Genomic DNA, 13,429 nt, shown 5'->3' on the forward strand with positions numbered 1-13,429 from the left:
TAAACTGTACATTTTCCCCCACCGAAACACGCACAGCGAGCGAGCATGATGGAGCAGTGTTAAACTCCTCCCGCTGTTGGCAACAGGGCGCGCGAGAGATTGGACGCCCTCTAGTAACACACATTGGAACAGCTGGTGATAAACAATCCTCCTAGCGAGCCCGCCCTTCTTTTTCTCTGATTGGTCTCTTGCGTCGCCTGTCTGAGCAGCTTCGTGTCCCGTTGGCTGCGTGTTTGTACGGGAACGTTTCTTCCGCTGAAAGAGCTTGTTTCTTTCGTGCTTTCAGGGGCGTGTGTAAGGTGTAACGGTAGTGGAGGTCTGTGTTGTGTTTTGCGCGAGGAGGCGTGGTAGTCGGTGTCCGTGTGGCGCGTGGGGGGTGTATCGAGGAGGGTAGGGAAGAGTTCTGTGGGCGGTGAAGGAAGGGGAAAGGTAAAGGGACAAAGGAGAACATCCGTGCAGCGCTTGGGGTGAGGAGAGGGAGAGAGAGAGTCTGTGGGGTGCGGTGGGGCGGGGCGACTGTCAGTGCGGCGCGTGGAGCGCAGGTGTCTGTACATTGCAGCGCGTTCGGGACGCTGAGGGAAACATAATGGCGGAGGATCCGGGCAGGAGGGAAGCACACGTCTCTATCTTTGGTGGGTTGAAGCAGTAGCACAAGTAGTGCAGGATCTAGGAATTTAGGCTGCGTGGCCACCGCCCACTGTCATTCCACCCTGGCACAATAAGTAGGGTACCACTACAGCTGTAGTGATGAAGCTTGGACTGGCTCTGGCCGGGGCTTATTGTGACATGAAGCTGTGTAATGATATAAAGGTGGGCGGGCATATAAAAGGAGCGAGTCGGTGGCTTGCTCAGATTCTGGTACTGAAGGTTGGCGAATGGGACACCATCAAGGAACTTTGGGGACTGCGTGGAACTATGTTGAAAGGATCAGTCTGAAGTCTTATTGGAAGCATATATCTGTAAGACTGGGATGACATTGGCCTACGCTTCTTGAGAAGGGGGCCTTTTTTTACTAAGTTGTGCTAGTAAATGTAGAGCTGCCAAGTTACCCATTCCAGGAGAGAGACTTTTTGACTGGTCTTGGTTTTAAACTTGCATCCCAGAGCAGTGTAATATTTGTAGGCCATGATTCTATCCATTGGCATCAGTGCTGCAGGTTCCATGATGTGGTTCCATGATGTGGTTGCCACCAGGACCAGCCAAAACGTTTTCTTCCTGGAATAGGTAATTTGACAGTGCTCTGTAAATGAGCTTAGCCAGGTTGGCCTTTCCCACACACAAAGCCCATTTCTAGCACATCCATTAATAAGGGCTCGCTATTTGTTACTTTTCTGGTTGTGTGCTAATGTTGGCATTAAAAAACATTTAAAAGCCTGAAATTTAGTGCTTTTAAATTTAGCAGAAATGAAAGGGTTGATGGAAGGGTGGATACTTTTTTTTTTTTCCTTTCTGGAACATCTGTTTATTAAAAGGAGGGGGGTAGGGTGGAAGGCAAGGGAAACTAGGAAGAAGATCTAATAGATGAAGGGCTTCTACTTTATGGAGTGAGAGGCTATAAGAAATGAGTCCTTTCGTTGCAATTTTGGTTTGCCCTTTAAGCTTTATACTCCAGATTTCAGTTTTGGATATTATACATTGACTTCTTTGTATTTTAGTAATAAGATTTAATATTTAAAAAGTTTAAAAAGGGCTCCTAAGTTATGGATGCACTAAAGTGAGCATGCTAACTGATCAGTGCATCCACGCCCATTCTTCACCCCTGAAGAGCATGCTCCCTACCCCCCCCCCCCAAAAAAAAAAAATACAGTGCTCGTAGCATACACAGGTATGTGTTCATACCTAATTCAGTTAGTAAAAAGGCCCCAAGGAGCTGTATGGCCTAATTTAAGGCTACATTTCTGAGTTTTGTGTATAGTAAATAGGCATTATTAAAAAGGTGAGAACATTAAGCATGTTGGTAAATCTAGTCCTAAATTTCCCTTTATATGAAAAACTGATTTGTGCTTGTGGTACATCTGTAGATAATTTTCATGTTTGTTTGCGAAAATAAAGTGTAATTACTAAGTTTCTCCCGGGGTCAGCATGGCTCTCTGAATTCTCTGCTTCAGAGTATTTTGTTTCCTGCTGTATTTTTCCAGTCAATCTCAAGGATAGAAAAAATACACGAAGCAATGATTTTGGAAATGAATTCATAGAATGAGAGAAGTAGGGGATCATACTTAGGCCACAATATAAGAGTTATAGGAAGAAGTATTAGATGGAATCCTTGTTTCACAGAAAAGATGCTGGATGCAAAGAGTAGCCTTCTAGTGGAGATGATAAAGGTAAACATTCAAGAAAGCCTGGGTTAAGCATAGGATTATGAGTGCTGATGAAACGTAAAGCTAGAAACAAGTGAGTGTTGTGTTGTTGAGAGAGGCCTTGTGTATTTTGTCCCCTTCCATTATGTTTGATTTTATTATGTGCACCATCTATTCTCTGGTGCATATTCTGCCATTAGAACGAAAGTGGAGCATTCCAGTTCTTAATGATGCTTAGTGAACTTCCTGGGTTTGACCCAAGGCAGGTTTTTGCTCTGGTAAGTCGTCATCTGGCAGAAAGAAGGGGTGGAGGGGACCAGAGCCAGCACTGCCTGCATTTCTGTTATTCCCATCCCAGTATAGTGTTTCTTACCTTACGCTCATTCTGGTTTATGGAACCACTCAGGTCCCCCCAGTTAGTGGAAGTTTGAAAATGTGTTTATTTTGATGGGGGCCCAACGTGGGCTTACCAAATGGTTAGTCCTGCCCTGTATGTAAGCAGATGTGGGAGGAACCTGTGCATGCTGGAAATGTCCTGTCAAGGGATGAGGAGGAGTGAATGCAAAATATTTAAAAGAGAGGGTTCAAAAGGTTATGCCTAATAGCAACATTTTTGGGGATCAATTTTTTCCTTCTCTGAATGCATTTCTATTCAAGGGTTTTTTTTTCCATAAAAAGTTGTGCTGAGAAGGTCTGAGTAAGAAACAGCAGATAGCACAAGGAGGTCTTGGGATAGTGTAGACCTTTATTCAGGTTGTTTTGTAGCAGACTTAGACCTGATGAGGACAGTATTTCTAATTTAAAAAATATATGTTGTAGGCACAAGTGTTTAATTTTTGCACCTGCAAAATTGCTGTAGTTCTCTATCTTCTCCAGGGTAATTTCAAAGCTTCCTCTCTACTTGGTTCTTCATACCCCTTTCTTAGTGTACTGCTGAGTGATGTTAACAGAGGGAATAATGTTTTCATAAAGCAATAGGGTTGTGTGAACGTTCCTGTCAATAACATATTTCAAGATGAAATAATAGGCCTTCATCAGGCTTATCTATTCATTCATTTGTTCCCCAGATTTGTGTCTTAAAAATATTACCTCCTCTTTCTTTCTGCAGGCTGCCAGTTGACACTGGATAAAAATGAGTATCGTTTTAATGGAGAGGGTGATAGCATGACGCAACAGCTCGTGTTACAGACGGTGAGATCTCTCCTCATGTTCTAAGAGATTTGTATATCAGTGGGAGCTAGTTCTGCATTTTTCTCAAGCTTAATATTAGCGCTTGAAGCACAAAGGCCCTCGATTATGCTTTCCTAATTAGGGGAATGGAAATCCCCTCTTGGGACTTCAGTAACATTTTTGAGTGATATTATTAGCCTTTACTTATGCTTATTTTTTTGTTGTTGGAATTGGTATTTGACCTAGAATTTCTGCAGTTCTCTCTGTTTGCAGATATTTCTTAATAAACTTTGGGGGTTATTGACTATGGTTATGTTGATACCCTTTTAAAGAAGGAAAGTTAGTAATGTTCATTAAGGAAATGAGATACTTTTATGCTAAATAACGCATGTTATGTTTGTGCATTATTTGCCCTTACACAAAATTTTTAGCAGCAAGTATATTGAGGTACAAAAGCATACAGATTAGCTTGTTATTATGCAAAGTGAATTCGCTGTTTGCATTTAATCTCTCAGATTATTAATGGAAAGAGCACCATTCCTTGTCACTTGCAGCAGATGAATCCAGGAACTAGTGGGTTAAGTCCGCCTACCAGCAGGTGGAGATAGAGATAAACAAAAGGCAGTGATGCCAGACTGCCAACTCCTTCCTCAATTAGTATGTCTCTATCTCAGTAGGTGGTGGACTGCTTTATCTCCAGCTCCTGGGCCCAAGGCCTCTGAGGGTGCTCCTGGGCCGGTGGCCAGTTTGAGCCGGGGGTGGCTGGGTCCCTGCCTTCTCACTTAAAAAAAAAAAAAAAAGAGAGAAACAGAGAAGCACAGGGAAGTGTGTTTTTGCTGAGAGCAGGTTTGTGTTACTGCTGTCCGAGTCCTGTTTTCTGTTGCCTGCTTGTCTGAGCCAAGTGGAGTCGGAGAGTTTTTTTTTCTTGGGCTCAGCTGTCAGTTCCCGTGCTTTCCCGGTCCAGGGCAAGTCCTGCTGGGTTCCTGTTCGGGGACGGGCGATGGCAACGGAGGCAGCAAAACGCTGTTCTTGATGCGGGAAACGGCGTTCGGCGGCGGGCCTTTGCAGCGCGGGGTGCGCTGATTTGGTGGGACTCGACGGAGCAGTGGCCCCCCCCCCCCCCCCCCCGAGAGCGTGCTTTCCCGCCCAGAGCCTGGCGATTCTCGCGCCATTTTGCGATCGGTCGTGGAGCCGGCTCCGGTAGCGGTTTTGGGCAAATCTTCTTCTCCGCTGGTAGGGGAGTCGGGGGGGCCGTCAGGCACTGTGGGCAGTGGTGCAGGTGCCATGGCTGTGGCCTCCTCTGTTGTGGGGGAGGGGTTTTCACCAGAGTTTATTTTGCTACTCCCATCAGGTGTTTTTGTTGAAAAGGGCCTTGCCCCCTACCCCCCTCACGCGGCTGCGACAGTTTCGTACTTTGATTCTCTCAGGGGGTCTGGGGGGTAACCAAGAGATTTTGGATTTTTCCCCAGAGGATTTCTCCTCCCTTAAAAAGCCTAGGCTTTCTTTGGGGTCTGAGGAGTGGTTCTGCATACGGTCGCCTGCAGCTTCTTCCGTGGTGGCTCTCTCGGAGCAGACGGGGGTAGAGGACGTGGAGAGCAGTGTCCTCACTGACCAACCGGAGGACTCTTCCGCCGTGAGGATTTTCCATAAGGAGGAGTTGTCCTCCTTTATCTCTCAGGCGCTGGAAGCCCTGAATATAGAGGACCCCGAGGTTGCGGCTTCTCAGGCGGTCAACCCCAAGATGGCTAGTACCAGATGACCTTCTAAGGCCTTTTCGGTACATGAAGCTATTGAAGAGTTGATTTCGGCCTAGTGGGCGGATCCAGATGGGGGGGCTGAAAGTAGCCAGGGGTGTGGCCAGGCTGTATCTGGTTTCAGCGGACTGTTTACAGCAGTTTGCTCTACCTAGGGTGGATGCCCTGGTGATGGCGGTCACTAAGAAGACTACTCTTCCAGTGGAAGGTGGTGTGGCACTTAAGGATATGCAAGACAGACGGCTAGAGGCCTCTTTAAAACGTGCCTTTGAGGTGTCCGCTTTGATACTTCAAGCTTCTGTTTGTAGTTCTTGTGCCTTTGAGGTGGCCGCTTTGACACTTTAAGCTTCTGCTTGTAGTTCTTGTGCCTTTGAGGTGGCCGCTTTGACACTTCAAGCTTCTGTTTGTAGTTCTTGTGCCTTTGAGGTGGCCGCTTTGACACTTTAAGCTTCTGCTTGTAGTTCTTATGCAGCTAGAGCTTGTCTCAGTTGGCTACATTCTGTCATGGATTCGATTTCGGAGTCTGATATGCCGGGGACTCCTCAGATGTCGCTGATGGATATTGGGCTGGCGTACTTGGCGGATGCCTTGTATGATTTGATCCGTGCTTCGGCCAAACTCATGGCCTTGACCGTTTCTTCTCTGTGTCTTCTGTGGCTCCGTCATTGGGCTGCAGATATGGCCTCTAAGCAATGGCTCATTAAATTGCCTTTCCGAGGGAAATTGCTTTTTGGGGAAGACCTAGAAAAGCCTCGAGGTCACGTTTCAGAGAGACGCGACGGTATTGGCCGGGGCAGTCCAACTCAGCCTTTCAGCGTCCTCGTTTTGGGCAGCGTTCTTCCTTTCGCAATGAGAAGCGTCCGGCTGGACCCCCGTCTCGTCAGGGGGCTCCTTCTCGGGCCTCCCAATGATGGGGCGCAGGTCCACTCGGGAGGAGAGCAGATCGGTGGTCGGCTTTCTCTGTTTCTTCCAGAATGGGCCAGAATTTCTTCGGACCAGTGGGTCCTCGATGTGAGGTTACAAGCTAGAATTCTTCTCTCCAGTCACAGACTTTTTTCTGGAGTCCACAGCCAACATGAATACCAAAAAACTACTCATGATAATCTACTTCCTCCCCCTAATCTACCACGCATGGACCACTCCCAACTTAAACAACAACCTACCCACAGTACACAAACCCTATAGACAACCCATCTACAACTCACCAGACCAAAAGAATAACAACCAACTAAAAGGAAAAACAAATACATACGGAAATATCCAACAGAAAGGGAAGAAAGGAAACAACAAAACCAAATACCAAGAAAACAGGCAACTAATAAAAATTAACACATCTACGGCCCAGATCGAACCGTACCATCCAATCCAACTGGGATACGCAAACGCCAAGTCAGTAGTAAACAAAACAGAGATTATAACAGACTGGATTACCACAGACAATCTTGAGCTCCTATTCATCACTGGAACCTGGATCCACGACCTTAAAGATTCCTAGATTTATGCCCACCAGGATACAAAATTACGCACTGGACAAGAAACGGGAAAAGAGGAGGTGATATAGCCATAATATACAAATCCGAGTTCACTATCACTACCATAGCTGAATCCATCCTACCACAACTTGAAATTGCATCGGTATGAATCAATCACCCAAACCTGCAGGAACACCTTAACGCAATCCTATTATACAGGCCGCCAGGCAACTGGCAAGACACTCAAGCACACCTCATGGACTTCATCTCGAGCACATGTATCTTTACTTCAAACCTTATCATAATAGGCGATATTAACCTACACTTGGGAAGATCATACCTTAACAAGTACCCAAGAATGCAAAGAATTCCTACAATTATGGGATCTTCACGTACCAAATGCACAACCAACACACATCAAAGGACACACACTAGACATTATCGCATATAATTTCGATCCAGACTTAAACCTTATACTAGCAGATACAAAATGGATACCCACACCCTGGTCAGACCATTATAGAGCGTACATCTCCCTCCAGTGGTGAACGAAAACCACAATAAAAAAACAAGAACAAAAAACCTACACCACGAGAGGAAAAATAGACCCAGTAATATTCTGGCAACAGATCTACTATAACAGATGGACAACAAAGGCAGACACTACCAAATTCCTTCTAGTTGGGACGATAGATGGCAGAACAATATTAGACAACATTACCCCGACTCAAACCAGAATCTCGCATAGAAAGAACTCAATACCGTGGTTCAACGAAGAACTGAAAAAACTCAAAAACACAAGTTAGGAAACTAGAATGTGCATGGAATAAAAAGAAAGACGATCCCACACTTAATGCTTGGAAACAACTCCGAAGAAAATATAAATACACCATAAGACAAACCAAAAGACTATACTACAAAATCGAAATTGGACCAAATTACAAGGACACACACAAACTCTTCCAACTCGTGACTAAACTACTAGGCACCATACCAGTCACGAACAACAGCAAAGACACACCAGGAGCTGATAACCTCGCGAAGTATTTCAAAGAGAAAATAGAACAATTACGACTTAAAATACCTGTCAGCCACATCGAATACACAGCACTCCTAGACTGTCTAGACCCAGACCCTGGAGTATACCCAGCAGACAGGATTTGGACTGAATTCGAGATACTATCGGAAGATCTCATCTCCCAAACGCTTAAAAGATTCGCCAAATCTCATTGCAAACTAGATATATGCCCAAATAACCTTATGAAATCGGCCCCCAACACTTTATAACATATCTAACGAAACACATGAATTTTATGCTACAAAATGGACTCTTCCCAAAGGAGAAAGGAAACATTCTACTTACCCCTATACCCAAAGATGCAAAGAAAAATGCGAGTGAATTAACTAACTATGGACCAGTAGCATCCATCCCCTTAATAACCAAAATAACAGAAGGGATGGTAACCAAACAACTCACAGACTATCTAAACAAGTTCTCAATACTACATGACTCCCAGTCAGGATTTCGTTCTAATCACAGTACTGAAACAGTACTAGTCACGCTCATGACTAAATTCAAACAAACGATTGCAACCGGCAAGAATATATTACTTCTACAATTCGACATGTCAAGCGCCTTCGACATGGTTGATCATGGAATCCTACTACATATCCTTGAATACTTCGGTATCAGAGGCAATGTTCTTAATTGGTTTAAAGGATTCCTAACCACACGCTCATATCAAGTGACATCAAATTCGACTACATCAGCCACATGGACACCTGAATGTGGAGTTCCACAGGGATCTCCCCTCTCACCGACTATATTCAACCTAATGATGACACCCTTGGCCAAATTACTATCAAACCAAAACCTCAACCCATACATTTACGCTGATGATGTAATGATCTACATCCCATTCAAACAAGACCTAACAGAAATTTCCAATGACATCAGCCAAAGTTTACATATCATGCACTCCTGGGCAGATGCCTTTCAGTTAAAACTCAATGCAGAAAAAACCCAATGCCTAATACTCACCTCTCAACACAACATGAGCAAATTTACCACCATCAACACACCAAAACTTGAGAATCACGCAAAAAACACAGCCAAAAAGATGTTCCACTCAATGTGGAAATTAAAAAGAGTAAGACCATTCTTCCCAAGGACCGTCTTCTGAAATCTGGTACAATCATTAGTACTCAGTCATCTAGACTACTGCAACTCACTCTGCTCTGGCTGCAAAGAGCAAAAAAAAACTCCAAACAGCCCAGAACAAGGCAGCCAGACTCATATTTGGAAAATCAAAATACGAAAGTGCAAAACCCCTACGAGAGAAGCTACACTGGCTCCCACTCAAAGAACACATCACGTTCAAAGTATGTACCCTAGTACATAAAATCATCCATGGCGAGGCCCCAGCCTACATGTCAGACCTGATAGACCTACCACCCAGGAATGCTAAAAAATCATCTCACACATTCCTGAATCTTCATTTCCCCAACTGTAAAGGTCTAAAATACAAATTAATGCACGCATCAACCTTTTCCTATATGAGTACGCAATTCTGGAACGCATTGCCACGCAACCTAAAAGCGACCTATGAACTGACCAACTTCCATAAACCACTAAAGACCCATCTCTTCGACAAGATATACCACAAAGATCAAAACATGTGAAACCCCTACATATATCCAGAAATGTTAATAAAGCCTTCTGTCATATCACTATCATGCTATTCCATTACCATGCAACCCCAAATCCTTCTGTAACACCAAATGTCTACTCTCTTTTCATTTCCACTATCCAAGATGTATTGTAAGCCACTTTGAGCCTGCAAAGAGGTGGGATAATGTGGGATACAAATGCAATAAATAAATAACGCGGGCCAAGAGGACAGTGGTTCTGCAGTGTTTGTGAGACCTGCTAAGGATAGGGGCTATCGTGCCTGCTTCTCTCGAAAGGCGTACAGGTATGTACTCCATCTTCTTTGTGGTTCCAAAGAAGGGAGGGGCTTTTCGGTCTATTCAGATCATGCCCTGTGTGTCAGGAGGCCGTCTGGATGTGGCATTGGCTCGCCAGCATGGCATGTTCCTTGAAGCCACTTACCTGGTGGGCAAAACAACACCCAGGCCGACAGACTGAGCAGGATATTGGAACCACACAAGTCATCTCTCACTATGGGCATTGCCTGCAAGATCTTCCAAGCATGGGACACCCCCTTTGGCGGATCTTTTTTTCCACTCAAATCAACCACAAGGCCCCTCAGTTCTGTTCTAAGCTTCAGGCCCTCAACAGACTAGCGTCAGTATGTGTATCCTCCTATACATCTAGTGGGGAAAACTTTGTTGGTTTTCAAGGAAGACCGTGGAACCATGATTCTGATTGCGCTGTACTGGCCATAGCAGATATTGTTTCCTTTACTTCTGGAATTATGCTCTGAAGGACTGTGGAGATTGGAGTGTTTTCCGACTCTCATCATGCAGAACAAGGGTCTCGTCTACATCCCAACTCCAGTCTCTGGCTTTTACAGCTTGGATGTTAAGAGCCTAGAGTTTGCTTCCTTGGGTCTTTCAGAGGGTGTCTCCCGGGTCTTGCTGGCTTGCAGGAAAAACTCCACGAAGAGGTGCTATTCCTTCAAATGGAGGAGGTTTGTCGTTTGGTGTGAGAGCAAGGCCCTAGATCCCCTTGCTTGCCCTACACAGACCCTGCTTGAATACCCTCTACACCTCTCAGAGTCTGGTCTTCAGGTCAACTCAGTAAGGGTTCACCTTAGTGCAATTAGTGAACACTGAGTTAGCAGAACGGGCAAGGGTGATCATGGTACCTTGAATAGAAGGAGATACTTTTGGATTGGGGGTGGGGTGGGGTTCCCCATGATCCAAGAAGCAACAGTTTTTTCTGGGTTTAGGATTGCATGCTGTTTATAACCAGTTACAAACAGCGTTGAGACAAGATTGTAATAGAAGAAAGTCTGATCAGTCAAGGTTTTGTAGAAGTGTTTAAGCAGGTCGGAAGCAGAAGGAAGGGCAAGAGTAGGATCATGCTTGCCAGTAAATGTAAGTTTCGATAAGATGAAAAACTGTCTCCCGAGAACTGATAGTCAAGCTGAAATTGGTTTGCAGGTGGCGCTGTTGAGGAGGAGGGGGTGCTAGTCCCTCCTCCAACTTTCAAGATGCTGGGGAGGAGGTAGGGTTGGGGGGACCCCTGCACCACTAGCCCACCAGGGAAAGTTTTTGGGGGTGGGGGAGGGTGGGTCAGGTCAGGCCCCCTGTCGCTGGTCACACTGGATCTGCAGCAGTGGTGGGGGGCGGGAGTGAGGACAGGGGTTCCAATAGACCATCAGGGTGCTTATTTTTGTTTGTGTGCGGGTATCCGGAGGTCCACCGGACCCCCAGGGCCTTTCCAATGGGGCGGAGGGGGGTGGTGGTTCGAGGGTCCACTGGACCCCTGAGGCTCCCTTGCCAGAGCAGATGGGAGGCTTACTCCTTAACCCTAATGCTACTCCGAGCTGGGGTAGGGTTACGGCGGTAGCGCAGGAGAATCGGTGCGTCTCTCTGGTCATGAGGGGGAATACCAATGTGCACTTGTTGTTTGCCACACTAGAGCTCTCTGGTCATTCTGTGCAGGTAAATGCAGGTGGTAGTGCCCTCTAGCGCCCGCATTTACCTTTGATCATCTGGGTCTTAGAGCTTCTGTAAGTCCTTGATGATCTAATGATCTGACTGAGTGCCACACAAGCTTTCTGCTTCTAATGTACCTGAAAAGGTTTTTGCTATAAGTGTTTGCTTCTACAGCAAGTTTCTTTTTAAATTCTCTTTTAGCTTTCTTTATCGATGCTTTGCATCTAACTTGCCAGTGGTTATGCTGCTTCCTGTCGTCTTCATTCAGATCCAATTTCCATTTTTTTGAAAATTATTCTTTTGGCTTTAATAGCCTCTTTCACCTTACCTTTTGACTATGTTGGCTGTCATTTCGTTTTCCTACTACCTTTTTTTGATATATGGGATACAACCACATATCAGTACCAAGTTGATATTTTTAAGCAATGCCCATTTCTTATTTAAACTCAACCTTTTACACCTACTCCTTTTTAGCTGCCTTTTCTTTAGCCCTTTTCTGCATTTTATTATACTAGCCTTTTCAAAATGTAAATGTTGTTGCAGTAGATTTCCTTATTGTCTTTACTCCAGTTATTGCCCTAACAACATTACATCTTGCACCAAGTTCTTCATTCCACTAAGGATCAGATCTAAAATAGCTCCCCCTCTTGTTGGTTCCTGAGCTAGCTGCTTCACTTACCAGTATTTCATCTAGGAACTTTACTTCCCTAGCATTTCTTGATGTGACATTATGCATTCAATATTGGGGGTAATTGAAAGCTCACACAGCTTATTAATGGGAATAGCAGATTAAAACCATAAAGCAATGCTGTTAGAACGTTATTACCCAGTGATTTCCTGATCCTAAACTAAATCCCAAACAAATGTGTATTTTCAAAAGATGTGTAGAAAAAAGACCTCAGACTTAGCAGTATTCCTAATCTTCACACTGCCATAAGCACAGTAATTGGTAAAAAAAAAACCTCCACCATCATTCACCAAAAATCAGGAAGCACAGAGTATGCTTGAAAAAAAAGTGTAGGTATATAATAGAATACGCAAAGTCCACGTATCTGATGTATGGCTCATTTATAGAAAGAATTCTTTCTTAAAACGTCTTCTGTGCTCACGACTTTGATCTGATAACTTACAGAAAATTATCCTATCAAGGGCCTCTGTTTCACCAATGGCTGTTTCAGGGGATAATCAAGACGATTTCCATAATATTCTTTCCAGATTGTCACAGACTGCTGGTTTATCTACGCCCACTGGCAGATGGAGACTATGGGGTACTGATTTTAAGTTAGACTGTAAATTAGCTGTGGATTCCCCTGAGAGTTTTCCTTTGACATCAGATGGACGTGGTAAGCCTGTGCAGTCCTGGTCTGGTATCTAGGTATTGGGGATTTTCTCTTCTGAGAGTGGATTTATTATTAAAAAAAAAAAAACCCCAGGGAAAGAACAATTTTTAGTCTTCTCTGTGCTTCCTTTTTGTGTGTGTGTGTGTGTGTGTGAGGGGGAGGACCTTTTCTCTTTGTTGCTGCACTGCCAAGGGGTCAGTTTTGTTCTGGGGTGCTATAACAGGGTGACTGTGTCCTTCCCCACACCATTGGCCTTGGGGACCCATTTTTGTGCCTTGGCTGACCTCTTTCTGGCAGCAGACAGGTAGCTTTGAGTGCCCGTGGAATTGCCTGCTTTAAAAAAAAAAAAAAAAAAAAGGGTAAGGCAAACAGCAGACCAGTGAGCCTCTTACTGCCTTCTGCTTGCAGTGCCAGTTTCTCAGTGTGTTCCTATGGTGTGTGGGGACAAAACAGGACTGTCCTATATTGTGAACCTGACTCTTTAATGAATAGACTTAGGTCAGTGTGAGTCTTCATGTACAGACTTGTTCATGAAGCAGGCCTCAAGCACATTGCTGACACACCAATGCTAATGAGAGGCAAATATAACTGTTTGTTGAGCTGGGGACTGTCAAGAGTAAAACAGCTATGGCGTCTATAGCTGGGCCTTTGGGCCCCAAAGACACATCATTGGAAAACCCCAGATTTGGTTCTTGGTCAGCATGACACTTCAAATACTACTACTATAAATAATTTCTATAGTGCTACCAGTCGTACGCAGCGCTTCA

The 13,429-nt window shown here is 44.7% G+C and overlaps 1 protein-coding gene across 3 annotated transcripts in view; it reads left to right on the plus strand.

Annotated features, from left to right (window-relative positions):
- The first annotated feature begins 326 nt into the window (after window positions 1-326).
- The window catches only part of LOC115461211 (nucleophosmin-like), a 247,819-nt gene continuing 234,716 nt past the window's right edge, over window positions 327-13,429 (plus strand). For 2 of the 3 annotated variants that reach the window (XM_030190881.1, XM_030190882.1), the window contains exons 1-2: window positions 327-632; window positions 3,409-3,491. In XM_030190881.1, coding sequence (XP_030046741.1) covers window positions 587-632; window positions 3,409-3,491 — 129 coding nt within the window. In that variant the 5' untranslated portion in view covers window positions 327-586. Of the gene's footprint in view, window positions 633-2,188; window positions 2,325-3,408; window positions 3,492-13,429 lie in introns of those variants that run through there. The other variant, XM_030190883.1, reaches the window with a different exon arrangement.

Source organism: Microcaecilia unicolor, chromosome 2 (assembly GCF_901765095.1).
Source record: "Microcaecilia unicolor chromosome 2, aMicUni1.1, whole genome shotgun sequence".
NCBI classification, from domain to species: domain Eukaryota; kingdom Metazoa; phylum Chordata; class Amphibia; order Gymnophiona; family Siphonopidae; genus Microcaecilia; species Microcaecilia unicolor.